Here is a 27,983-nt window from a genome sequence, read left to right on the forward strand (position 1 = left end):
CACACTGCATATTTGAATTAGGTTAATCGCAGATATTAGGGTTGATATTTCAAGCCAATCCAAAAATATTTTCACAACATGATTTATGGGACTGACATTAAACTCAACCTTGAAGAACTAGAAAAAGAGTAAATTAAACATAGAAGTACCAACTCCTACATATACAATATTGTTTCTGAAGGTTTTTTTTCTTTGACATTTTCAATTTTATTCCAAGCTTATTTACTCATTTCCGTAATTTACCTCTTCTCCTTCTTTCATTCTATGTTTCTTCCTCCATTCTTAAATGTAATTATTACTTGACCTGAATTTCACATGATGTTCCTGAAATCCCTAAATTGCAACATTGTGCCATTATCAATTTGATTTCCAGTAGTTTTTGCTGTTTAAATGTGACCTAAATGGCAATGTAAAAACCAAAAAAACCGTCTGAGATATACATCACACTAGTATTTTTTGTGCCATTAGATTTAGATAACAATTAAATAAATGTCATTACTTACTTCAAAATAAAAGTTCTCTAACCACGAATATTAAACAATTGTAACCAGTAATTTCAAAGAAAGATTTTATTAAATCTTCAGTACACTAATGAATGTCAATCTCACAGACAGTGATCACTGTACGTATGGCTGGACAGATTTACAGTAATATCCGAAGGAAGTTACTCTGGTTTAGATGATGCTGTTATACAGCTTCATTTATTAGTTTGCTGAGCTTCTGAATCTTACTTTTTGTGGACATATCAACGTACTTGTCACCAATGCTGACAATCATTCCACCCAGGACTGAAGGATCAGTCTAGAATTAAAAGAAAGTTATTTTCTTATGAAGTAGAAATAAAAATGCATTTCTGTAGTTTCAGAATCACAGATAATAGATGAAAGTATACAATTTGGTTCTATTCATAACTCACCTAGTTAACCAGCAAGCCATACAAACAAGGAAGATTTCAAGTCTTTGCTCAGTTAGCTGATTGTATCTGGGCTTGTAAAAGCTATTGTTTAACTAGATACACCAGCAGTCTACTTGTTCAGGATAGAGGTGAGGTAAGGTGGACAGGGGGAGGGTGGGAGATAGAGTGGTGTAAACTTGGAAATCAGCAGAGCTTGATTGCTTTCAGGAAGCATATTTGTCTGAACAGCAGACACAATGACAGACTTGGCTGCTCTTATGGTTGAACAGCTTGTGATACCCCACGCCATTATTTTTGGTTCTCATGGAAAAGCAGAATCGCCAATAATCCGAGTAACAAAATCAATTTTGATTTATTCAGCCAGTAAGTTGAAGTTTGAATCAGGTGAACATTACCGTCAACCCTGCACAACCCACACAGATGGAAATGTACCTCAGCAGTGGGTCAACCCTCAGGGAGGGCAAGGCAAAATGGCTGGAAAAAGGAAAAAAAATACAAATGTGGCTTGAACATTGTCATTATGGAATTGCTCCCTTTTGATTTTTCAAATTTATTGTGCTACTTTTTCTCCTTGCTCACTACTTCTTGTACCTCTTTTGAGTGAAAGAGGTTTATCAAAATGATCAAATCAGGATTTAAGAGAAAGACTGAAATATTAAGCACTTTTTGCTGTGACCTGTTAATCCAGAAACATGCATGTACACGATTCCAGACACTACGTGATCACGTAGAATCTACCTGTGTTCATCTTACAAATAGTGTACTGCTCATTAAGGCACATGCACTTTTGAAACAAAATCCTGAACCCCTCCCTCTCCTGGGCCACATCCTACTGAAACCATTTAAATGCACTTATGCAATTTAAAGCGGTGCACAGCAAGCATGTTGCAAATGGACCTGAGATATAAACAAAGATATTTGATACTGAATAGCATCTGAACTGGCATGAGTGATGATAATAAGGGATGAAGGTCAAAGTAACCAGAAGATGCTAGGATCCAATCAAAATTAGCTTTTAGCCCAAAAGGAATAATAAATGATATCCATGTTAATACATTTACAATATTAAATTTAAAAGTTTACGTACATGCCCATTTGATAAACTTTTGTCTTTCCACTAAAAATTTGTGCTCATTTTTATAATACAACTTACACTGGAAAACTTTTCACAGTGTAATTACTCTTTCCCATGACAGCGCCAATATGGCATTGAAGTTTTACTGCAGCAAGAGGTCTAATAAACTGTTACTTATTTATGTATAAACAAGATTGACAAGTTATAAAGAGAGTCAAGGATCAGGTTATTGCTAAGATGGTGCTGCTTGCTAGCACTGTTCATGACACTTTCCATCACTTTGCTAACTTTCAACAGTAGATTAATGTGGTGGTAATTGGACGGGGTTAGATTTGTCCTGCTGTGTATGTACAGGACATATCTGGGCAATTTTCCACATTGTCAGGTAGGTGCCAGTATTGCAGCTATACTGGAACAGCTTGCCTAAGAGTGCAGCAAGTCCTAGAGCACAAATCTTCAGTACCTTTGCCATAACTATATTAGGGGCCACAGCCTTTGCAGCATCCAGTGCCTTCAAACATTTCTTAATATCACGTAGAATGAGTCAAATTGACTGAAGACTAACACTCGTGATGCTGGGGACCAGTGGAAGAGGTCAAGATAGATTATCCACTCAGCAAATACTTCAGCCTTATCTTTTGCACTGTTTGAGTTGGAGATATTTATGCAGCCTCTTCTTCCAGTGTATTGCCCACCATTTTCACACCCGAACGTGGAAGGCTGCAGAGCCTAGAATCATGTATCACCTGCTGCTTATGTTCTTTGACACACAAGTAGTCCTGTATGGTAGATTCACTAGAGTGACAACTACTTTTGGTATGCCTGGTGTTGCTATTGCACTCTCCAGAGTGAACCAGGATTGATCCCTGGGTGAGTGCAAGATATGCCAGGCCATAAGATTGGCGATTGTATTGGAGTATGATTCTGCTGCTGTTGACAGCCCACGACACCTCATTGATGCTTAGTCAAGTTGCGAGATTTGTTTGAAGTCTGTCCCATTTAGCACAGTGACGTAGTGCCACACACGATGGAAAGTGTTCGTAATATGGAGGATGGACTTCATCTCGACAAGGACCAAGCATTTGTAATTCTTACCGACATTGTCACGGACAGATAGATTGCCAACTGCAGATGCACAACGATGAGATCAACTCTTATTCGTTTCCTCACCACCTGCTGCAGAGCCAGTCTCACAGTCATGTCCTTAAGGACCTGACCAGCTCAATGAGTACCATTGCTGCCATGCCATTCTTAGTGGTGGACTTTGAAATCCCCCACTCAAGAGTAAATTTTGCATCCTTGTCACCCTTAGTGCTTTTTTGGTTCAACATGAAGGAGTACTGATTCAACAAATGAGATAGGATCCAGTGTGATAATCAGCAGGAGGTTCCCTTGCCAATGTTTAACCTAATGCCATGAGACTTCACAAAGTCTGGAGTTAATATTAAGGACTCCCAAAGCAACATCCTCCCAATTGTATACTACTGTGCCAGTGCGACAAGACGTATCCAGGGATGGGGATAGTGCTGTCTGGGACACAGTAGGGTACGATTCCATGCATATGACTGTGTCAGGCTGTTTTGATTAGTCTGTGAGATAGCTCTCCCAATTTTAGCACTAGCTCCTCAATGTTAGTAAAGAGGACTTTGCAGGGCTGATGCCAGGTGGTCCATCTGGTTTCATTTCATTGTGGAGATTTCATAGTAATTGATATAACTGAGTGGGTTATTAGGCTATTTCAGAGGACAGTTGAGAAATCACATTGCTGTGGCTCTGGTGTCTCATGTAGGCCAGACCAGGTGAGGATGGCAGATTTCCTTGCCTTCACATAAATGAACCAGATGGGTTCTTCCGGCAATGGTTTCATAGTCATCTGTAGATTCTTAGTTCCGTATTTCTTTTATATCGAATTCAAATTCCACCATCAACTTTGGTGGCATTCAAACCTAAGTCCCCAGAACATTTGCTGAGTTTCTAGATCAACTTTCTGGTGATATTACCACTAGACCATTGCCTCCCATTCATTATGATCATGGCTGGTCATCCAACTAAATAGTCTGTTCCCGCTTTTCCCCCCATACCCTTTGGTCACTTTAGCCCCAAGTGTGATATCCAATTCCTTCCTAAAATTCAAGTTGCTTATTTAGATTTCCTTTAAATGTTTACATGCTATTCCCCTCATTAATTTCTGGTGAAAGATGTTTATCCTGAATTTCCGAATGAATTTATTAGTGCTATCATAACACTTCATAAACTCAAACTTCTCTTTTAGGTCACCCTGTGGCTTTCTCCTTATTAGCAAAATGAAACACAGTTAGTTCTGGCCATTGTTTGCACTTCACCTTACCTTGGTCTCCAGTTTCAGAGTTTCACTTTTTTTCAGAAAACCGCTGAGAGCAGATTTTAGCTCTGAAAGATTTGTTTCATCCAGGGGCTGCCAAATGAACAAAGTAAAAGTATGAATTCAAATTCAAAGCATGTGCTCAATGCAGAAGATTACAAAATTACATTACAATGCCACTATAAATGCATTCTATGATCCATCTGCACATGCCCAGTTGCATCAAACAGCTTTACCATCTCTTCTAAACCTTTCTGTCTGGGCAAAAGAAGACTCTCAGCATACTCTTGTTAGAACTGTGAATTCATTGATATCATAGACTCTGATTTACAGTTGAAAATTCAGTAGGTAATGGTTTTAGCACTTCAACCATTACTTACAGAACAGTACAGGCCCTTCGGCCCATGATATTGTGCCAAACTTTTACCCTAATCCTAAAGTCTATCTAACCTCCACCCTTAACTTATACTATCATCCATATGCCTATCTAATAGCTGCTTAAATGCTCCTAATCAGGCCAACTCCACTACCCTCTTTGGCAATCCATTTTATGTCCCTACCACTGTCCAAGTAAATAACCTAATTCTCATGTCTCCCCTGTATCTACCTCCACTCACTTTAAAACTGTGGCCCGTCATAATAGCTGCCTCTACCCTAGGAAAAAGTCTCTGGCTGTCCAATATATCTATACCTGTGATCATTTTGTACACCTCTATCAAGTCACCTCTCATCCTTTGTTGTTCTAAAGAGAACAGCCCTAGCTCTCTCAACCTTTCCTCGTAAGACCTTCCCTCATCCTGGTAAATCTCCTCTGCACCTTTTCCAACGCTTTCACATCTGTCCTGTAATGAGGCGACCAGAACTGGACACAATACTCCAGATGTGGCCGAACCAGGCTTTTGACGAACTGAAGCATAACTTCACGGCTCTTGAACTCAAACCGTCTTCAGCTAACACACCATATGCCTTCTTAACAACTCTATCCACCTGGGTGGCAGCTTTCAGGGGAACCCCAAGATCCCTCAGCTCCTCCACACTGCCAAGAATCTTTCCATTAACCCTGGATTCTGCTTTCAAGTTTGTCCTTCCAAAATGAAGGACAAACCTGAAAGGTTAAACGCCATCTGCCACTTCTCAGCCAAACTCTGTATCCTATCAACTGAACCAGCGTTCAGTATCTTTTTGATTTTTTTCATGCTGAATATGCTTTTCCGTTCAACTTAAAGTCTTCATCATTGGCACTCACTATTTGGTATGATTGCCCACTTAAATTCTGTGTCACTAGTCATGAGTCCTGAGGGTTCTGGGGTGGCTGATGAACCAGTTCGTAGAACTGCCTCACCAACTATACATTTGGCAGGTATTAATGGTCCTTGGTCTCAAAGTTGCTGGCGTTCCTTTCTCTTTTCTGTACCTCCCTCTTGCTGATTGGTGTTCTTGAATAATTGTGTCCTTTTACCCAGGAGGTTCCTCCAAAGCAAGGGTCTCCCAGGTATTGATGTGTGTGTTGCATCTCTTCAGGCAAGTCTTCTGGGATCTTTGAAGCACTTCCTTGGTCCTTGTCTTGTTTGAGGCTATTAAGTCTTACAAAAGCACTGATCTTATAATGAGGATTGCTTTTCAGTCTGTGTTAGGATATAAGAGAAAGGATCACCATTTGGTGATCTCTCACCTTCAACCATTCTATCCATTATAAAAATTTTCATCTTATGCTATTTTATCCTTTCTTCATGATCTGAAGCTTTCTCAAAAGCTGTTTATTGTCTAATCATGGATTCCTGGCCTACCTCATCCTCTGCTTTCAACTGGCTTGGCACCCCCCCACTTTCATTTCTTCAAGAAAACATTTATTTTGCAACTTATCCCTGTATAGTGTTCAACATGGATGAGAAAAACTGCTCAATGAATGCTAAAGATTCTTAAAAATTTCTTCATGGGTTGCGAATGTCTTTTGTCGCTCATCCCAAATTAGCCTTAAAAAGTTGGTCATGACCTGCCTTCTTGAACCATTGCAGTCCACCTGCTGTAAGCATACCTACAGTTATAACATCATTTATAGCACATTTTACCAATATAACTTTCCACGAAATAACTCATTTCACCTGAGCAGTAGTCACTGAGCAGAGTACCTCCCCACGATGTGCACTCATGATCTTGCTAAAAGCAGAAGCAACATCAGGAGTCTGGCGTAGCCGTCCATTCTCAGCTAACAGATCTGAAATAAAGATTATATTACCATAACTTAATACTTACTCTGGATTCCAGTTATCATCACTTTTTAACTAAAATGAAAAAGGTTAAAAGAAAGATATACTTTAGTCCAGAGGTAGTGATTCATATTGGAATTTGGTTCCAAGCTCATTGAAATCCTCTTGCAGCCAATCTCATGTGCTATGACAATTATCACCTTTTTGCAATGATTTTACATGCTATAATATATACCATACAATTAATGTAAACTTTCCAGTCTAAAATACATTTTTCTGAAACACCAATTGTCCTGAAATCTTCTGAACAGACTGAGCCAACACATGGCATCATTTACTCAGTACTTTGGGACTGAAAACATGAGAGATACGGTATTTATATCAGTGAAGACTATTTATAAAAAAAATCACTAATCTGTAACAGTTTGTCACTATTTTATGCTTTGCACAAATATTTATATCTGCTGATGAGAGCTGTAGTGAGATAGTCACAAGTGCAGACAGAGAGTAGCTGGGTGACCACAGGGAATAGGCAGAGTGTGCAAGAATCCCCTGTGACCATTCCCCTCAAAAACAAGGATACCATTTTTGATACTGTGGGAGGGGGATGGGGGGCTGCAGGGATGACTGTTCAGGGGAAAGCACCATTGGCCACAACTGGGTCTGGGATGCTAAATAAAAACCAAAAGAACTGTGGATGCTGTAAATCAGGAACAAAAACATCCACAGTTCTTTTGGTTTCCAGCAACTTTGTTTTTGTTTTTGGCTCTGGGATACAGCAGGAAAGAGTAAAAAGTAAACAGGACCTTAGTGATAGGAGATTCAATAGTTAGGGGGGACAGACAGGGAGATTCTGTGGTCACCAACAGGAATCCAGCATGGTGTGTGACTTCCCAGGTGCAAGGGTCTGGGATATCTCGAAGTGGTTGCAAGGGGGAGCGTGAGCAGCCTGAACAGCCTTAAGTCATTGTGTGCAGACTAATTATTGACAGCTAAGAAAAGAAGTTAAAAATCAGGATTTCAAAGATGGTAATCTCCGGATTATTTCCAGTGCCATGTGCTAGTGAGGTTACAAGGAGGAGGATATGGTAGATGAATGCACAGCTAAAGAATTGTGGATCATTGGGATCTTTTCTGGGGCAGAGGTGATCTGTTCAAGAGGAACGGGTTGCACCTGAACTTGGGGGGGGGGGGGGCAATATCCTGGTGAGCGGATTTGCTAGTGCTGCAAGGAAGGCTTCAAATAGACTGGCAGGGGGGAGGTGGGTGGGATCCTAAACAACAGGGAGGCAAGTGCGAGGCTGGAAGGAGGTACAGTAATCAGAAATCCCAAGTTGAAGAGACAGGTCAGGATGGAACAGGACAGGGAGTAAGGAAGGCTTGTTGGATTAAACTGCATCTATTTCAATGCAAGAGGGCTAACAGATAAGGCCAAGGATAGGTACGTGGGACGTAGCCATTCCAAAAACATGGTTAAAGGAGTGACAGGACTTGCAGCTTATAGTGCCGGTTACAGACGCTTTAGGCAGGACAGAGATGGAAGAAAGAGGGGAGGGGGAGTTGCATTTTTGATTAACGGGAGTATCACAGTAGTAATCAGATGAAATAACCGAGGGATTATCTAGTGAGGCTTTGTAGGTGGAGCTAAGAAATAAGATGGGGATGGTGACATTATTGGGATTGTACGATAGGTCCCCAAACAATCAATGACAATTAGAGGAACAAACATTTAGGGAGATTGGAGGCGCTTGCAGGGGCAATAGGGTGGTCGTAGTGGGGCATTTTAATTTTCATAACATAGACTGGGACTGCCATAGTGTTAAGGGCTTAGATGGGGTGGAATTTGTTAAATGGGTTCAGGAAAGTTTCCTTAAGCAGTGTATAGTTGGTCCTACTTGGGAAGGGGCAAAACGTGACCTACTCTTGGGAAGTACGGAAGGATAGGTGACTGAGGTGACAATGGGGCAGCACTTTGGAACCAGAGACCATCGTTCTATTAATTTTAAAATTGTTATGGAAAAAGATAAAACTGGTCTACAGGTTCAATTTATCCATTGGGGCAAGGCAAATTTTGACGGATTTGGACAGGAGCTTGCAGGGATTGTTTGGAGTAGATTGTTTGCAGGCAAAGGGACCTCTGGCAAACTGAAGGCCTTTGAGGGTGAAGGGCAAGGTTGGCAGGTGTTGTGAACCCTGGATGACAAGATATTGAGGCTTTGAACAGGAAAAAAAAAAGAGGTGGCACAGCTCAGGAGCAAGCAGCTGGGAGCAAGGGAATTCCTGGAAGTATATAGGAGATACAGGAGTTTACTGAAGGATGAAATCGGGAGGGCGAAACGAAGGCATGAGATAGCTTTAAAAGCTGAAAGAACTGCAGATGTTGTGAATCAGGAACAAAAACAAAGTTGCTGAGATAGCTTTGGCTGAAAAGATTAGGGTGAATCCAGAGAGATTCTTTAAGTATGTTAAAGGAAAAAGAATAACTTGAGGGAGAATAGGACCCTCAAGGACCAAAGTGGGCATGTATCACAGAATTCTGTACTGTGTGGAAACATGCCATTTGGCCCAACAAGTCCTCACAAGTGTGTGAGATGGGCGAGATCCTCAATGAATACTTCTCCTGTGTTTATTATGGAGAAAACAAGATGACTTAGGAACTTGGGGAAGTTTGTGGCGATATCTTGGGAACAGTACACTTCGCAGTACAGGAAGTCTTAGAATTATTAGAATGTACAAAGGTGGATAAATCTCCAGGTCCTGACCAGATATCTCCAAGAACCCTGCAAGAGGCTAGGGAAGACACTGTGGGGGCCCTGTTTGATATATCTGCGTCATCATTAGCCGTGGGTGAAGTCCCGAAAGACTGGAGGGTATCAAATGTTGTGCCCTAATTTAAGAAGGGCTGCAAAGAAAAACCTGGGAATAGTAGAGCAGTAAGCTTAACATCTGCGGTAGGAAACTTGCTTGAGGGATAAGATATACATGCATTTGGAAAGGCAGGGTTTGATTAGGAGTTGTCAGCATGGCTTTATGCGTGGGAGATCATGCTTCACAAATTTGTTCGAGTTCTTTGAGGAAGTGACCAGGAGGGTTGATGAGGGCAGGGCAATACACGCAGTCTGCTTGAATTTCAGTGAGGCCTTTGATAAGGTTCCATATGATAGGCTGCTGTGGAAGGTTAGATCACATGGAATGCAGGAAGGGCTCGCAAAATGGATACACCATTGGCTTGATGGTAGGAAGCAGAGGATAATACTGAAAGGATGCTTATCTGACTGCAGGCCTGTGACTTGTAGTGTGCCTCAGGGATCGGTGCTGGTCCCATTGTTGTTTGTTGTCTCTATCGACAATTTGGATGAGAATGTACAAGGCATGATTAGTAAGTTTGCAGATGACAGTAAAATAGGCAGTATTGTGGACAATGAGGAAAGTTATCAGAAACTGCAGCCGAGAAATGGCAAATGGAGTTAATAAAGGTAAGTGTGAGGTGTTGCATTTTGTAAAGTCAAATCTAGGTAAGAGTTTCCTGTTGAATGGTAATGCCTTAAAGAGTGGGAAGAGAGACACCTTGGAGTTCAGATACACAGTTCTCTGAAAGTAGAGTCACAGGTAGACAGGGCAGTGAAGGAGGCATTTGGCACATTCATCTTTATCAGTCAGGGTACTGAGTATAGAAGTTGGGAAGTTATGCTGCAGTTGTACATGGCATTGGTGAGGGTGCACTTGGAGTATTATGTTTAGTTTTGGTCACCTTGCTATCGGAAGGATGTTATTTAACTGGAAAGAGTGCAGAAGAAATTTACAAGCATGTTGCCAGGACTCAAGAGACTGAGTTACAGGGAGGGGTTGGACAAGCTAGGACTTTTTTTCCGTACAGTGTAGGCGACTAAGGGGGGATCTTATATAAGTGAACAAGATTATGAGAGGCATGGATAGGGTGAATGCACTCAGTCTTTTTCCCAGAGTTGGGGAATCGAGGATCAGAGGGCATCAGTTTATGGTAAAGAATACATGAGGACCTCAAGGGCAACTTTTTTTTTTTACACAGAGGGTGGTACACATAAGGAATAAGCTGCCAGTGGAAGTGGTTGAGGCAGATACGTTAACAACATTTAAAAGGCATTTGGACAAATCCATGGATAGGAAAGGTTTAGAAGGATATGGGCCGAGTGCAGGGAACTATGGTTAGTGTGGGTGAACATTTTGGTCGACACGGACCAGTTTGGGCCAAAAGGCCTGTCTCCATGCTGTAGGACTGTATGACTCTATTTTTTCAGTTTACATATTTATAGTTGATATCAAGCATTCCCAGCTAGGTAATTTACAAAGTTTTGAAATTCACTACAGAAATACTGCCTTCTGAATGAAGGCACAAAATATTGCAGTTTCATATTTTTGTTGTTCTTTTGTGGGTGTCAAAAGCAGCATTTGATGTACAACTCTAGTTGCTGCTGAGGTTGTGATTAGCTGCCACTTTGAACTGTTGCAGCCCAACTGGTATCGTGTGAAACCAGGAAAATGTGGTTTGGCCTTATAGTGAGATTGAAGCATAATTAGGGAAATTTACACTGGTTACTCTATATTGCATTTAATCAATCAAATAAAGCAATAGTACTCATTTCAATCCTTAGAACTATTAAAAGTTACTTGCTTGGTCCTTGAATTTTTATAAAGGTGGCAAATGGTAAAAGTGAGGATACTAGTACTCATATGCAAATGAGGATACTGGTGGCTGAATAGATCAATAGGGTAATTAAAACGGTATATGAGACACTTGCCTTTATCAGTTGAGGACAGATAGAATAAGGAGGTAATATTGGAGCTGTACAGAGCTTTGTTTAGGTCACAGCCTAATTTTGTTGCAGTTCTGGTCACCACACTGTAAGAAGGATTTGATTGCGCTGGTGGAGGTGCAGAAGAGATTTCCACCAGGATGTTGTCTGGAATGGAACATTTCATCCATGAAGAGAGTATAAGCTGGAGTTTTTTTTTGGATCAGAGAAGATTGAGGGGGGAAACCTGATAGAGGTGTATAACATGATGAGGGGCATGGAAAGGATGGATAGAAACCAGCTGTTTCCCTTACTTGAAGAATCAAAGAACAAAGGGGCATACTTCTTTAAAATGAAAGGCAGGAGTTTTGGAGAAAAATATTTTCCCTCAGAGGGAGGTCAGGGTCTAGGTTGCACTGTCTGGCAGTGTAGTTGAGCTGAGTAAACTTACAACCTTCAAAAACATTCAAGGCTATGTGCTTGTTGGGGGAATGTGAGAACAGTGTAGGTAGCACTGCATTTTTTGGCAATTTAAACTAAATGGGCCTGATAGTATCTTCTGAACTATATGATTTATCATTCTAAGAAAACCATGAGGAATACTGTTTTTCTAAGAGAAAACAGGATAAATATTTGAAGCAGAGGACGATGATGGATACAGAACGGTGACACAACAATGCAATTAGTTTTGAATTGTTGAATCACTCTCCTTTCATACTGAAACATCTGACTGTGTTCATCTATCAGACAGCTGGAAGATAACCCTGCTTTTATGCGTGGAACTTCATATAAGCTTAAAAAAAGTACCACTTAGCCCAAGTGAAGACTGAGATATCAGGATTTGTTCTGATTCTTTTTTAAGGAAGGCATTTCTTTTCCACGTACTAGCCAAGAATTGATAATATTATACATGGATTGTACTGCTTTCAATTTGTTCCTTTAGTAGCAGTTGATATAGTAGGGGTTGGGATGAGGTAAATGTCTTCAGTTTACACATAACTAGAGGAACCAGTATTCGGTGTCCATGTTAGGCCTGTCAGGATATTTGCCCACCAAGGTCTAAGTATAATTTGCTAACTAATTAACAGCACTTATTTTGGATAGACATGCCATTTTCAATTCTTTGACATTAAAATTCCTGAAAATGTGAGTAGATTACTAAATTGTATGGTTTATTTAAATATTATGTTTTGCAATGTTGTGTGATGAATGAAAATACTGTCAAGTGCAAAATTAGTGTGGAGGTAACTCAATCACTTACTGATAAAGTTGAGCATGATTGGGGAAACTTTCTGTTTTGACAGGACGTCATTCACAGTTTTTTGCTTGATATTGCGCTTAATGTGAGGATTGGTGACCACTCCATAAAACTTGGGATCTTTCATTAATGACTGGAACATAAACAGAGAAAATATGAAACTGTTAACAAGCCCAATTGTAGAAAATAAGAGACTGTCTTTGAAGATAACATTCCAAGAAACAGAAGCACATATGGCAAAATATTAATTTATGTCTCTTTTGCTGCAATATACAACATTACTGTGTCAAATTATGAAGGATTGCAGTTAATTTTCAAGTCAATACTAGAGTTCTGGGTATATTTGGGTTAAAAGAAGTAGTATCTGCAAACACTTCTAAATAAATGCAACTACTGGCAAATATCCAAAATACAGAGTGCTTATCTTCAACCATGACAAGGAAACAGTTGGTATAAAGAACTTATGTTGAAGCAAAGCCACTCAAGGAGGGCAACTGTGATAGATAACACTTAGAGTCAAGCCCCCATGCTCAGTCTAAGGCCAGGACCCTCACACTTCAGCTCTCTGGAATTAAAAAAAATGTGCAAGGTAACAAAGCACCGCTTCACAAATGAACCAACACAACTAGCAGAAGGAATCTCCAACTATGACTTTCAAATAAGCAACTTCTCTAATTTCTGAATGTTATGCTTTTTTTGTGAGTGGACATGGTGACATAGCAAACTCATTTGTGCGTACAAAGTTAATCTTTAATTCTGTCAATTGATCTAATATCTAGAACTTTCCTTTGAAGGAAAACAACTAATTTAAAAAAGGTCTGCACAAGTCACTTGACCTATGATAATGGCAAAGTTTTTAAAGTGGCTCACTTCTGGCCAATACCTCTTCTAGGTTGAGACAACATCACAAATATGCAATGGCTACTTCTTTGGTTTGACATTCAATTATTTTCTATTACACCTCTGTTAAAGTTCCTCATGATGGTTTCAGTGTTAATAATGGTGTGACAACTTGTTGCTGTCTGTGTAAAGGCAGAACTAAGGTCCCTAAATAACAAAAAGTGTGGAGCTGGATGAACACAGCAGGCCAAGCAGCATCTCAGGAGCACAAAAGCTGACGTTTTGGGCCTAGACCCTTCATCAGAGAGGTCGAGACCTGAAACGTCAGCTTTTGTGCTCCTGAGATGCTGCTTGGCCTGCTGTGTTCATCCAGCTCCATACTTTGTTATCTTGGATTTTCCAGCATCTGCAGTTCCCATTATCACTAAGGTCCCTAATCTCTGTTACAAGCTGAAAAACAAAAAAAAAAGCTGGGAACCCTGATCATAGTACTGATTATTTGTGAATATAGTTTTGCAAGACCAACATTTATCTGCTTTCTTATTGAGTTACCTCTGTGTTTCCAGCAGATAATGCATACATAGACAGTTTACCTTGCTTCTCACTCAAATGAAATTAATGAGTTAAAAGCTTATTTTGGAGAAAACAGGAATGGTGTGACATCATGGGTGCAACTGTGCATACACAGATGGATCTCAGTGCCATATTTGTATTGAACATAGACACTCCATTTCTAAAAACATCTGATTGGATTTACAGTGGATATGTCCAGACAGCCCTCTTGAATTTCACACTTGCCAATATTTGAACTGTTTAGGGGAAAAACCCATGGACAATAAGTAACATCTCACCTGCAGCAATTGTTAGAGACAAAGGATCCCTACCAATTCCTTAATACAAAAGGGTGCTGAAGAAGGCCGTATCTGCTTTAATGGTGTCTTGATAGCTTTGACTCAAAATGCTTTGTTAACATAGACTGTCCCCATAATGTGTCAATAACCAGCTATCCCATGACTAAAAGTCTTCTTTGTGAAAAGCAATGACTATCAACTTGTCTGTTTATTACGGAGAGGAATAACATCAAGACCTACAGGATAGAGCTCTCTTTCAAGCTTCGACTCCCTTTGTGTTACATGTTTGCTATCTCACAAATATAGATAATAAGAAAAGAAACCACAAGTGCCACTGCACTCACTCCAGAAATAATGGATTTCAGTTTAACAGAAATTGCTTCCAGAAAACAAGTAAGTTCTGTCAGTTATTTCACTTCTCATGGCTTCAGGATACACATGGATAGAATGATTAAGTAGTAAAGCAAAGGAGACCATTTGGCAGAGTGTTAGAACAAGAATTCAATTCGTTTCACTTTATTACTGTCTTTGCATTGAAGGACTCCATTACTCCTTCAAGAAATGTTGCAGTTCCCTTTGAAGAATACTACTGAATCTGTACCCTAGCTGGCTGTGCATTCCAAATCCTAATCATGGAGTGAACAATGACTTCAAGATCACCCAAGGAACACGCACCTTAATTACTAACTTCAACATTTTTCCCAACTCAACCCCTTCTGTGTTACATGTTCTACTTTTCACGCACGTATTTGTCATGTTATGGCATTTGGGACAGATTTTACATTTTAGAAAATTTATACTTGAATTATTTTACGATACAACCTAAATCCATAATTTTGGTAACTCGAGAAGGTCTGACTTTTTTTCCTATGATCGAACGCATATTGAATTGAAAGAAAAAGCAGATGTTTAGAAAATAAATCCAACTATTATAAATCCAATCTCAGCAGTGAATAAGAGAAAAATTTATTCAATCTTTTAGATTTGGTTGGAACAGCCGTACCCCCAAAGTTTTAACATCTTTCCTCTTTATTCAGAACGTGGACATGCAAGCTGGGGATGAACCAATATTTACACGTTTATTATAACTTCCTCATCTTTACACTCTCCTTACAAAATCTAGGAAAGCATTTACAATAATAAATACTTTGTTAACTTGTCCCCTTCATTATCAAAGATTTATGCACAAAACCTCAGGTCTCTGTTCTAGCAACCCTTTTAAAACTGTCTCTCCTCAATTTTCCAACCATAATTAATCAACCCATTTTGCTGCATTCAGTTTCAACCATCACCTGACTAGCTATTGCCCCACACTATTCACAAGTCTCAAAGTCTAAAAAAAAGTTGGCACAGCTTTTAAAAATGTGAGCTTTCAAATTTACGTTACTGAATTTTACTTGACCATTTGATAAAAGGCCTTTCAAGATATTTTATCGCTTCCTTTGTACATATCCTTAAGTAGCATTATCAGCTAAATGTACAGACAAGTGTCCAGCCTGAGGTTTTTATCGATACCATTTCAAGCAGATGTTACTTGATGAAGGCACCTGAGGTGATCTATTAATGTGAATTTTTTAATCAAGGAAAAACATACTACTTTTTCTCAATGATGCTACCTTCTCAAGCAGCAGAGATCAGGAATTCCTACCATTGATACAATGCTATTTTATTGTAATATCAACTTTATAGTTAATATTAAAATTCTAAACCTATCGTGGGAGGTTCTACAACTTCAAATGTATCTTTCTTTCATTTACGTAAAGGGGGGTAAAGAATTGTTCACTTACAACGATCTTGTTTAGCTCCTGTTCCACTTGGTCCAGTTTCTTCTGCTTACTGGCAGCAGAGTACAAAGCTGTGGCGTATCTACCTTCAACTCCATAAACTTGAATAGGTGGCTAGGAGTAAGTAAATACACGCCAGGTCTCAATGCAGCAAATAATGTATGAAAATTAAATATACACAATATACAGTGAAGTTGTCTGGTGAGGTTTTTGTTCTAGAATTTGTATGCTGCAGTAAATTAATTCACGTTAATAAATTTGATGTGGTACAAACTATCCCAGCAATATTTACAATTCATCATCTCATATTGGCCTGGATCCTTGTGTAAAACAGCAATTACTGAAGTGCTGCTCCAGCCCAACTTTGTTCGCCCTGAGATGGTTCCATGTTTTTGGCCAGGTTACTCAAGTTTAGTTTCTTTAGAAACGCAGAAAACAGCAACCATCGAATAGTACAATCAAACCAGCATCAGATGAACACAAGCCATGGCACTTTTTACAGCTGGCACGAGGCAAATTTAAACATCCAGTGTGACTGTTGGTGAATGGATAGAATGGTGGATAGGTCAGTGAGAATGATTGGTGGATCAGCTGAATAGTGATCCGGGGGGGATAGGATTTTTCTGTATTACATTTCTTGGGTAATTATCCAGGTAAGGAAACTATCTGAATTCTCAGCCCTACCGAGGAGAATTGCCAGTTGGAATCTCAAATTTCCTGGGCAATTCCTGTGGAGATCAGTGCATCAGGACTTCTGCACGATCCCAGTGCTTGCCTCGAACTGGATGAGGGACTTGAATGTAGAATAGCAAAGTCTACAGATGGCAATAAAATAGGTGCACAGGCAAGTGCTTCAGATAATACAGAGTCTGCAGGGGGATACAGACAACTTAATAAGCGAGTAGGCACAAACCTGACAGATGGAATATGTGAGGTTAGCCACTTTAGCGAGAAGAATGGAAGAGCAAAATATTATTTAAATGGAAAAACACTGCAGAAAACTGCAGGACAGATGGATTTGAGGCCCGTATGCATAAATCACTAAAAGCTAGTATAAAAGTTCAACAGGTTACAGGGAAGGCAAATAGAATATTGGCTTTAATTTCAAAGGAAATGGAGTAAAAAAAAACTGAGATCTCGCTGAAACTATTCAAGACACAAGGTAGGCTGTACCTGACTGAACAGTTTTGGTTCCTTTGTCTAAGAAAATGTATACTGGCATTGGAGGCAGTGCAGAGAAGGTTCATTGAGTTCAGCATGGGTTTGGAGGTATTGATAAAATAAAATTTGGGTAGACAAACAGAATTTCATCTCGAGGATGACTCAACAAATCTGACAGTATTTATGCATACACAGTTAATATTTCAGGTCAATGACCCTTCATGAGAACTGGGACATGCAATAAGTTCGAAGTGAAATTCGAACAGGGTGTAACATGCAAAAAAGAACAAAACGGATAGCCTGTGATGGAGTTGAAAGCAGGAGTGATTAAATTACAAAACAGTTCATGATGATTTCAAACACTAACACTACATCCCTTCAGAAGTGCTGCTGGTTCAGTTAAGCGTTTCCAGTATTTTTAATATTATTACTGTATTATGAGAAAGAGTTTGATTAGGAAGTCAAGAAAATTGATAAACTTATAATAAAACTGCATTTGCAACTGGTATTATCAAAGTTAAAAGATAAACCATAAAGCTTTAAAATGCAGCTAATTACATACCATGACGAGTTTGCTCACTGGCTTGACCACTGTAGTGCTGAAGTAGCGGACCTAAATTGTCAAGAAAATATATCAGTGTTAATTCACATTAAAAGACATAGAACAAAGGCTAGAGTACAATGTGAGCCATTGAAGGTGGTGATTAGGATACATCACTTGGCACAACCTTTTTTGGGGGTGGAGACAACAGGATTACTTAATATATATGTTCTACATTCAATCCTGCAAAAATAACAAAATATTTTACCAAAGCAGTTCAGTCAGTGACTTTCCAAGGCAGCATGACAGATCCAGGGATCAAGATTCAATGAGAACTCATGAATCAGGAGTGGGACTAGTAGGTCATTAATCCCCTTGGGTCTGCTCCAGGCCTCAATGATATCATAGCTAAATAAATTTTAACCTTCAATCCACATTTGTACGTACCCCTGACAATCATTCACCGCCTAACTTAACAAGAATCTATCTACCTCTGCCTTAATTGTATTTTCGGACTGTTTCCATTTGTTTTTTATTCTGTTACCACTGAATTTTCAGGATGAGAATTTCAGACTCACAAACCTCAGAACATTTTTAGCGTAATCTCCGTTTTAAATAGACAACCTCTGATTTTTAAACAGTGAACCCAAATTCTAGATTCTCCCGTGCAGGATACATCCTCTTATCATCCAACCTGCCAAGACACCCTAGGATTTTATATGTTTCAATCAAGTTGCCTCCTACTGTTCCAAGCTCCAAGCCGAGCCTGTGCAATATTTCCTCATTAGTCAACCCACTCATTCCAGGTGGACCTACTTTTAATTGCCTCCACAACATTTATATCAGAGATAATGGGAACTGCAAATGCTAGGGAATCCAAGATAACAAAGTGTGGAATTTCTTTTCTGATGGAGGGTCTAGGTCCGAAACGTCAACTTTTGTGCTCCTAACATGCTGCTTGGCCTGCTGTGTTCATCCAGCTCCACACTGTTATCCACAACATTTATATCCTTCCTTAATTTAAATAGGGTGACCAATACCATGCACAGTATTCTAGTATTCCAGATGTGGTCCGACTAGTGCCCTGTATAACTAAACCTTAACCTTGCCATTTTTCTATACAATTCTCATTACAACTGATAACAGACAAATAATAAAAACCAAAAGAACTGTGGATGCTGTAAATCAGGAACAAAAGCAAGGTTCCTTCCCAGAACCATAGGATCCCCTTGTCCTCCTTTGACAACACATTGGTCTTCACACAGAAAAGATCAACCTCCACCGTTTCTGCAACCACAGGAGGCCACCACCAAATACACTTTCTCCTACTCTCCACTGTCAGCATTCCACAGGGACCATGTCTTTGACGACACCCTGGTCCACTCCTAACACTTCTTCATTCCACCATAATACCTTTCCAATCAATCACCAAAGTTGTAATGCTTGTTCTTTCACCTCCACCCTCCTCACTTTCTAAAAGACTCTAAAAATACCTTCTGGGCAAAGCAGCATTTTACTTGTGCTTCTTTTAATCTAGTCTACTATATTTGCTGCTCACCATGTGATCTCCTTTACACTGACAAGGCCAAATATAGACAATGTAACCACTTTGCAGAACATTTCTGCTCTATTTGTAGGAATGACCCTAACTTTACAGTAGCTTGCCATTAGAATAAACCACCTTGCTGTCATGCTAACATTTCTGTCCTGGGCCTCTGCCACGTGCCAGTAACATGCAACCCAAGCTCAAAAATCAATGCATGATTTTACACTTGGGTGCTTTGTAGCATCTAGGACTCAATATTGAATTCCACTACTTTAGAACTGGACTGCATGACATCTGTCCTCCATTTTTCTTATGTAGAAAATAGAAGTTAAGGTTGACCATTTGGCCCTTTGAGTCTGCTTCACCATTCAATATGGTCACGGCTGATCATCCAACTCAGTATCCCATTTTCTCTCCATACATTTTGATCCTTTCAGCCCTAAGAACTATATTTAACTCCTTTGTTTGAAAACGTACAATGTTTCGGCCTGAACCACTTTTTATAGCAGAGAATTTTGCAGGTTCATGCATAAAGAAATGCTTTGCATAAAGAAATTTCTCATCTCAGTCCTAAGTATACTATCCCACATCCTTAAGTTGTGACCCCTGGTTCTGGAATCTCCTCTAGTCTGGTTAGAATTTCGTAAGTTTCCATGAGACCCTTCTAAACTCCAGTGAATATACTCCAAACTAACCCAATCTCTCTTCATATGTCAGTCACGGCAACCCAGGAATCAGTCTGGTTAATATTCATTGCACTCTCTGCATAGCTAGAACATTCTTTCCTCTGATGAAGAGAACAGAGAACAATAAGAATGCGGAGGAGCAAAAGGCAATTCAGCCCTTCGAGCCTGCTCCACCATTTGATATTATCATGGCTAATCTCATTTTGGCCACAATTCCACTTTCCTGCTCACGCTCCATAACCCTTCAACCAATGACTAACTAAAATGTCTATCTCTTCCTTAAATTTAATCAATATCCCAGCTTCCACTGCACTTGGGGGCAGTGAATTCCACAAATTCATAACCCTTTGAGAGAAGTAATTACTTATCTTCATTTTGAACCTGCTACTCCTTATCCTAAAACTATGACCTCTCATTCTAGGAAATCAAAACTGCACACAGTACTCTTGGTGTAGTCTCAACAGGGCCCTGTATATTCACAGCAAGGCATCCCTGCACCTATACTTGAATCCTCTCACAATGAAAGCTAACATACCTTTTGCCTTGTTCACTGCATGCAGTAATTTCAGTAATTGATGTATGAGGACAACTTTGTGTATTGTAACGGAATCTTTCCTTTTTCCAATCTATTGCCATTTAGATAATAAAATGCCTTCCTATTTTTGCTATCCAAGTGGATCACCTCACAGATACCCACATTATATTTCATTTGTTATGCATTTACCCAATCACTCAATTTGTCCACATCACATTGAAGCATTTCTGCATCCTCCTTACAGTTGACTCTTACACATAGCTTTGTGCTGTCTGCAAACTTGGAAAGTATTGTATTCAGTTCCCTCAACTAAATTATCACTATGTATTGTGAATAGCTGGCCCTTACCACCGGTTCCGTATGCAGGTACTGAGAAAGGCAACGTAGTAGAGAGAGATAATGGGAACTGCAGATGCTGGAGATTCCAAGCTAATAAAATGTGAGGCTGGACGAACACAGCAGGCCAAGCAGCATCTCAGGAGCACAAAAGCTGACGTTTCGGGCCTAGACCCTTCATCAGAGAGGGGGATGGGGGGAGGGAACTGGAATAAATAGGGAGAGAGGGGGAGGCGGACCGAAGATGGAGAGTAAAGAAGATAGGTGGAGAGAGTGTAGGTGGGGAGGTAGGGAGGGGATAGGTCAGTCCGGGGAAGACGGACAGGTCAAGGAGGTGGGATGAGGTTAGTACGTAGCGGGGGGTGCGGCTTGGGGTGGGAGGAAGGGATGGGTGAGAGGAAGAACCGGTTAGGGAGGCAGAGACAGGTTGGACTGGTTTTGGGATGCAGTGGGTGGGGGGGGGAAGAGCTGGGCTGGTTGTGTGGTGCAGTGGGGGGAGGGGACGAACTGGGCTGGTTGAGGGATGCAGTAGGGGAAGGGGAGATTTTGAAACTGGTGAAGTCCACATTGATACCATATGGCTGCAGGGTTCCCAGGCGGAATATGAGTTGCTGTTCCTGCAACCTTCGGGTGGCATCATTGTGGCAGTGCAGGAGGCCCATGATGGACATGTCATCAAGAGAATGGGAGGGGGAGTGGAAATGGTTTGCGACTGGGAGGTGCAGTTGTTTTTTGCGAACTGAACTATCTGGTTTGCTGACATTTCATGCTGGAAATGGCCCCATTTCTGAAGAAGAGTCCAGACCCAAAATGTCAACTTTCCTGCTCCTCTGATGCTGCCTGGCCTGCTGTGCTCCTCCAGTTCCACACAGTGTTCTCTCTGACTCCAGCATCGGCAGTTCTTACTGTCTCTTCATCTTGCTTGCACCCTGTTTATATTGCTGTCAGTAGAGGACTCATTTCTCCTCTTTACACCTTAATTTACACCCATTTTGCATTGCTGTTTCTGTTTCACATCAATTAACAACCACTTTGTCTTTTGCACTGGACCTCCATACTATTTGCTCCCCTTGACACTTCTCCACCTCTGAAAATTATGTATGAAAAAATACTCTTTTCAACTCCTTTCAGTTCTGATAATCATTATATTGAACTTGAAACATTAACTGGTTCTCCACAGATGCTGCCACACCTGAGCTTCTACAACATTTTCTGTGTTTGTTTCAGATTTGTAGCATCCACAGAAAGTTTTATATTTCTGGCTCATCTTCAATATAGTGCACTTTATTAATTTTTTTGCTCATGCTTTACAGTTTTCTTATATTCTCACCAATCTTTCTACCTATGCCTTTATGCACATATTGTTTTAAGTATCATCCACATTTCTAGTTGACCATGGATGATGGGGTCAATCCTTTGGAATTTTTACTTGTTGGAATGAATATGTTCTGTATATTCTGAAATATCCCCTTAATATTCTATACATTCTCAAACATCCTTAAATATCTGCATCTCTGTTGACCTATTCTTCAACCCATTTTGCTAATTCTCGTCAACCAGCTCTGCATTCATGATCTCTTTTACTTAAATTTTTAAAAATTCTCAGACTCACTCCTTTCGCCCTCAAACAGAATGTAAAATTCAGTAATGTTATGGTTACTACTACTCAGAAGCACATTTGTAAGATCATTCATTAATCCCATCTCAATACAATACCAGGTTTATCAGCCTGCACTCTGGTAAGCTGTAGGATGTTCCTCCTCCCGTTTGACTTTTCCAGTCATTATGTACATGATTATCACCCTTTTCCCAATTTCATGTCAATTCTAAATGTCCCGTACCCTTCAAGACTCAAGTCCCAGCCCATATCATTTTACATGTCCAATATCGTGCGTGAAGGCTCCTTTCTGGTTTCATTCCTGAATGTCTCTGGCACTCATTTTAAATTTATATCCTTCTAGGTTCCCAAAGGAAATAGATTTTTTGCATCTACCAAATGAATCTGTTTATAATTTTCAAGACTTCATTTATATCACTCAAACTTTCTATATTTAAGGAAATACAAGCCAACTTTATGCAACCTGTCTTCTGTGTTACACATTTTAGAGCCACTATCATTCTGGTAAAACTACTTTATAGTCCCTTGATATTTAAAAGTGACTGCTGTATACCAGATTCATACTTTGTATGACCAAACTTCTATGCAAATGAACTTTTACTTCCTCATTTTTGTATTTTATGTCACTTGAGAGATAAAGAACCTTAATTTGTCTTTTTGATTGCTTTGTGTAACTCTTCATTGTATTTGATAATGCTTGTATTTGGAAGCCCAATTCCTTTTTACTTCCACAACAAAGAAAATATTTCATTTATCTGATGTATCAGATCCAAAAGTAGTGGACTAAACACTTTTCCACTGCAATAGCTTCCCGATTCAAAGTCCAAGTTCACAATTTCAGAAAATAACAGCTCTTTTGTCTCATTACTCACGTCTTTTGCCTTGCACCATCTCCCCTGTCATTTAACTCCTATCAACCTAAAGTATCAATTTTATTTCTTTCATCCCTTTCTCCTCACTCCACATCCAGATAACTGCCTCTGTACTTGCTTAAAACTATTATATTGCTAACACTTCCCAGTTCTACCAAAACATTACCAAACTGAATCAACTGCGTCTTTGCTCACTAATGTTTCCAAACTGAATCAACTATTTTTTTTCCCATGTACTGTGCCCGCCTTGCCTTTTGCTACATTTTCTATCTGCAGTAGCCTTGTCGACTTCATTAATCTGTCTATGCCACTTTGTAACTCCCTGCTCCTTAACATCTCCAAACTTGGACATACTAATCTATTTCTGTATTCAGATACTGTAAAGAGCTGAGGCCCCTTGTCACTGGGGATACCACTTGTCTTTATAATAATAGACTGGGGAAAAAAAAAATCATTTTCAATAGGTCTCCAAAATCTCAATTCACCAATTACAGACCTCTAGCACAAGGTTACTTATAATTCTGTACGCTCTCATGTTTATCAAAAATGTCTTGCACAAAATCTTATTAATGCCCACTGGAAATCCAAAAAGACAACATCACAGAAACTCTTCAATATGCCTTCATAAACTAACTCAATTAGAATAAAATATGACTAAGCAAAAAGAAATTCAATCAGCTATCCTTGTGAAAACACTCACTATATCTGACACTAATTTTTCCACAATTGATGCAGATTGTACCTGCTTCAACTACTTTCTCTGGCAGCTTGTTCCATATATGCACCAGCCTTTGTGTGAAAAGGTTGCCTCTCAGGTCCCTTTTAAATCTTTCCCTTCCCACCTTAAATCTATGTCCTCTAGTTTTGGACTCTCCTACCTACCATGCAAAACAAAGACCTTAGTTATTCACCTTATCTATGGTCTATTTTTTAATTTGATTTATTGTTGTTACACGTACCTAAGTACAGTGAAACATTTTGTCTTGTGAGAAGTTCACGCAGATCATAACATACAAGGACACACAGATCATAGGGTGTTTAGACAGAGTGAGACATACAAGGTTAGGAGGTACACAAAGGTAAAATCAACAACATTTGGTTTTAAATTAGAGAGGTCCATTCAGTAACCTGATAGCAGCATTGGAGAAGCTGTTCTTGAACCTGTTCATACGTGTGTTTAAGCCTGTGATTTCTGCATGATGAAAGAGGTTGGAGGAGAATATTACTGGGGCGGTAGGGTTCTTTAATGATGTTAGAAGACTTTCTGCAGCAACGAGAAGTGTAGATAGAATCCACAGGTGGGAGGTTGGCTTCCGTGATGGTCTGGACTGTATACACAACTTTCTCTAGTTGCTTACGCTCCTGAACAGAGCAGTTCCTGTACCAAATCAATATGCACCCAGATAGAATGCTTTCTATGATGCACATGTAAACGTTGGTGAGGGTCCTTATGGACGTGCCAAATTTCCGAAGCCTCCGGCTAAGAAGGGACATTGTTGTGCCTTCTTGACTGTAGCATCTAAATGGGATGTCCAGGAAAGAACGTTTGTTATTGTCACTCCTAGGAACGTGATGCTCTCCACCCCCTCCACCTCCATTACGTAGATAGGGGCGCATTCTCCTCTTTTATTCCTGAAGTCAATTATCAGTTCTTTAATTATGCTGACTATGAGGGACAGATTGTTATCATTCACCACGACATCAAGCATTGTATCTCCTTGCTGTATTCTGATTCGTAATTGTTTGATATCCAGCCGACAACAGTGGTGTTGTCAAACTTGTAGATGGTGTTTGTATGAAATTTGGACACACAGTTGAGACTGTACAGCGAGAAGACAGCTGAGAATGCATCCTTTTAGGGTGCCAGTGTTGGGGATTGTCATGGAGGAGGTGCTGTTTCTATGTTCTTATAAACCTCTAGAAAAGGTCAGGAAACGTTTAGAGGAATATGAGCCAAACATAGGCAGATGGCACTACAGGGTTTTTCCCTTGTATCATGCTTGACATTTTTCAATCCAAAAGGCACAATTCCTGAATTGTCTAGAGTCTTGTATTTGAAGATTTTTGGCGCTTTACAGGCTACCTTTGGAAAAGTGCTAGTGAATGAAGTGTCTTGTTGAGACAGAGGCAACCTTTGTAGGTCAGGAGAATATGGAGTCTTATAGTACTGTGCAATTTCTAAAAAGATAAAAATTTCCTACACTACATTAAATTGTGCAAGCCAACAAAGTGTCTCTTCACTGAGTTAATGGACTGTAGTCAGATCATTACTGTAATGATTAGTTTTAGTTTTCTTGAGCTAAACAAATTAGAAAAGGAAAAGTGAAGGATATAGTTGTTCTGAAGGAGGCTCACTGGACCCAAAATGTTAACTCTGATTTCACTCCAGATACTATCAGAACAACTGGGTTTTTCCGCATTTTCTTTTTCTGATTTCCAGCATCCACAGTTTTTCCAGTTTCTTTATTCAAAATATAGTAGTTTCCAATTGCCCATCAACAATATGCTTGCCTTGTGCGAGCAGACATCCAGTCCCTGCACATGTCTCTTTTCAACAAAAAAATGATCTTTAAGTATATCCTGTATTAAATCTCATGAAATAATGTTAAACATTGAGGGTATCGACTATTATCAATAATTGGGACATCAGTTATTCCACTCTTCTATCCATGTACAGATCAGATTGTGGATGAAATCAAAGAAACCTTGGTCTGAATAGAACCCATTCAATAGGTAGATCCCTGGTGAGTAACTTGATGGCATCACTGTAGGGAGTTGATAGGATGATAATTTCCCAGAATAAACATAAGATTTTATAATCTTTAGGTGCATGACTATATTAGAGCTCTGTTGGAACAACTGTTTTGGGTAGCATCTGATTCTAGAATCATTGAATCCCTAGTGTGGAAGCAGGCCATGTGGCCCATCAAGTCCAGTCCAACCCTCTGAACAGCATCCTACCCAGAACTCTGCCCAACAAATAATTCTGCATTTCCCATGGTTAATCCACCTAAATCTGTACAACTCTGGTCACTATGGGCAATTTAGCTTGGCCAATCCACCTAACCTGAACATCTTTGGACTGTGGGAGGAACCTGAGGTACAGATGTTTTAATGTATAAACAGCATGTTATTTCAGGGGAAATGCAGATGCAGGAGAATCTGAGATAACAAGGTGTAGAGCTGGATGAACACAGCAGGCCAAGCAGCATCAGAGGAGCAGGAAGGCTGACATTTCGGGCCTAGAAACGTCAGCCTTCTTGCTCCTCTGATGCTGCCTGGCCTGCTGTGTTCATCCAGCTCTACACCTTTTTATCTCTGTTATTTCAGGCCGATTCTTTAACTGTGCCAACTAAACTCAGCAGCATAATGTCTCATGGAGAAAATAGATTTGGATGAGTACATGCATCTCTGATGATGGAAGCCTTAATGAGGAATTACCCATTCATTGAATTTGTCAGTCTGTTGCAAATAATGCCATCTTATTGGTGGAAGATGGGAATTTTAATCATACCATCTGTAGACACTTGGTTGTCCTAGCATTTTTCTTGACTTGCTGCAGTATGGCTACACAGTTTTGTTTTTAATCAACAGGCTGTAGTTTTACTTGACTGTGTTCATAGTCTGTTACTTTTAGTATTTTCAGCAGCCAAATGTGCACTTTCTGAGTTTGGTACAGTACCCAATTCCAGGGTAGATCTTGTGCTGTTTCTGTCACTTTGGCTTCAATGATGCAGTGAACTACAATTAGTATTCTGATTTCTTGGTGTAAAGGATGGGATAGACCACAGATTGAAAGATCCTGAATCATCCAATCTGCTGAAGGTGACAATGAGCCTCATACTTTTCTAGATTTAAGTTGCCAGCTCTGTTTTTACTTGTTTTCTCTTAGTACAGTGGTACATCAATTACATAAAATGCAAATTTAACATCGGTTTAACTTAAAATGTATCCCTACTTTCCTAAGGAGTTATGATTAGATTCCCTACAGTGTGGAAACAGGCCCTTCGGCCCAACAAGTCCCTTGAAGCATCCCACCCAGACCCATCCCCCTATAACCCACACACCCCTGAACACTACAGGCAATTTAGCATGGCCAATCTACCTATCTTGCACATCTATGGACTGTGGGAGGAAACCCACGCAGACACGGGGAGAATAAATACCCAACCGAGTGAATTCTGAATTTCAAGGTCACGTTTAAATTTAGATTTAAAAATAGGGTGCCAAATCCTCTACATTTAAAGTTTAGCAGGAAAGTCTTAACTTTATAAAAAGCAAAACTATGAATGATCCAGCCCATTACCAATATTTAAATTCGATACCAGCAGGCAGCAATAGTATGTCAAGTAATTTTACTAAATTAAATTTCATTTTTAATCTAGGGAAACTTAAACGGAGCATTAGAAGCTGTAGAACATTTAACAATCTGTGCTAATCAAATGAACTCAACTCTCTCCATCACCTTTAGACCAAGCTGAACCGGCGCCGCCATCTTCCTTCTCCTGGTGTAGGTCAACCCAAGGCCTTGCCGTCGCCGGAGGAAGACTTTCTACGCACGCGTGGCTGTTACCTCTAGGGACATGTAGGCAATTGCGGGGGACATATGCGCAGATGGCGTATCAATGCGAGGTAAGGACTGCA

The 27,983-nt window shown here is 39.9% G+C and overlaps 2 protein-coding genes across 4 annotated transcripts in view; one reads left to right on the forward strand and one right to left on the reverse strand.

Moving 5' to 3' along the window:
* Positions 1-554: 554 nt before the first annotated feature.
* Positions 555-27,935, reverse strand: atp5po (ATP synthase peripheral stalk subunit OSCP). Of its 3 annotated transcripts, none has more exons than XM_048540184.2 (7): positions 27,805-27,935; positions 17,768-17,818; positions 16,048-16,158; positions 12,573-12,702; positions 6,435-6,547; positions 4,339-4,425; positions 555-801 (listed from the first exon to the last, which is right to left on the reverse strand). In XM_048540184.2, the coding sequence occupies exons 1-7, from the start codon at positions 27,832-27,834 to the stop codon at positions 688-690; spliced, it is 636 nt and encodes a 211-aa protein (XP_048396141.1). In that variant the 5' UTR covers positions 27,835-27,935; the 3' UTR covers positions 555-687. The 3 variants fall into 3 exon arrangements, with proteins under 3 accessions (XP_048396141.1, XP_059506182.1, XP_048396142.1); XM_059650199.1 differs by having other exon boundaries at positions 27,793-27,849; XM_048540185.2 differs by lacking the exon at positions 27,805-27,935 and adding an exon at positions 18,015-18,038.
* mrps6 (mitochondrial ribosomal protein S6) overlaps positions 27,931-27,983 on the forward strand; it is a 108,222-nt gene continuing 108,169 nt past the window's right edge. Inside the window, exon 1 of the mRNA XM_059650202.1 lies at positions 27,931-27,971. Coding sequence (XP_059506185.1) covers positions 27,946-27,971 — 26 coding nt within the window. The 5' untranslated portion in view covers positions 27,931-27,945. The remainder of the gene's footprint in view (positions 27,972-27,983) is intronic.

This window comes from Stegostoma tigrinum, chromosome 12, assembly GCF_030684315.1.
Source record: "Stegostoma tigrinum isolate sSteTig4 chromosome 12, sSteTig4.hap1, whole genome shotgun sequence".
Taxonomy (NCBI): domain Eukaryota; kingdom Metazoa; phylum Chordata; class Chondrichthyes; order Orectolobiformes; family Stegostomatidae; genus Stegostoma; species Stegostoma tigrinum.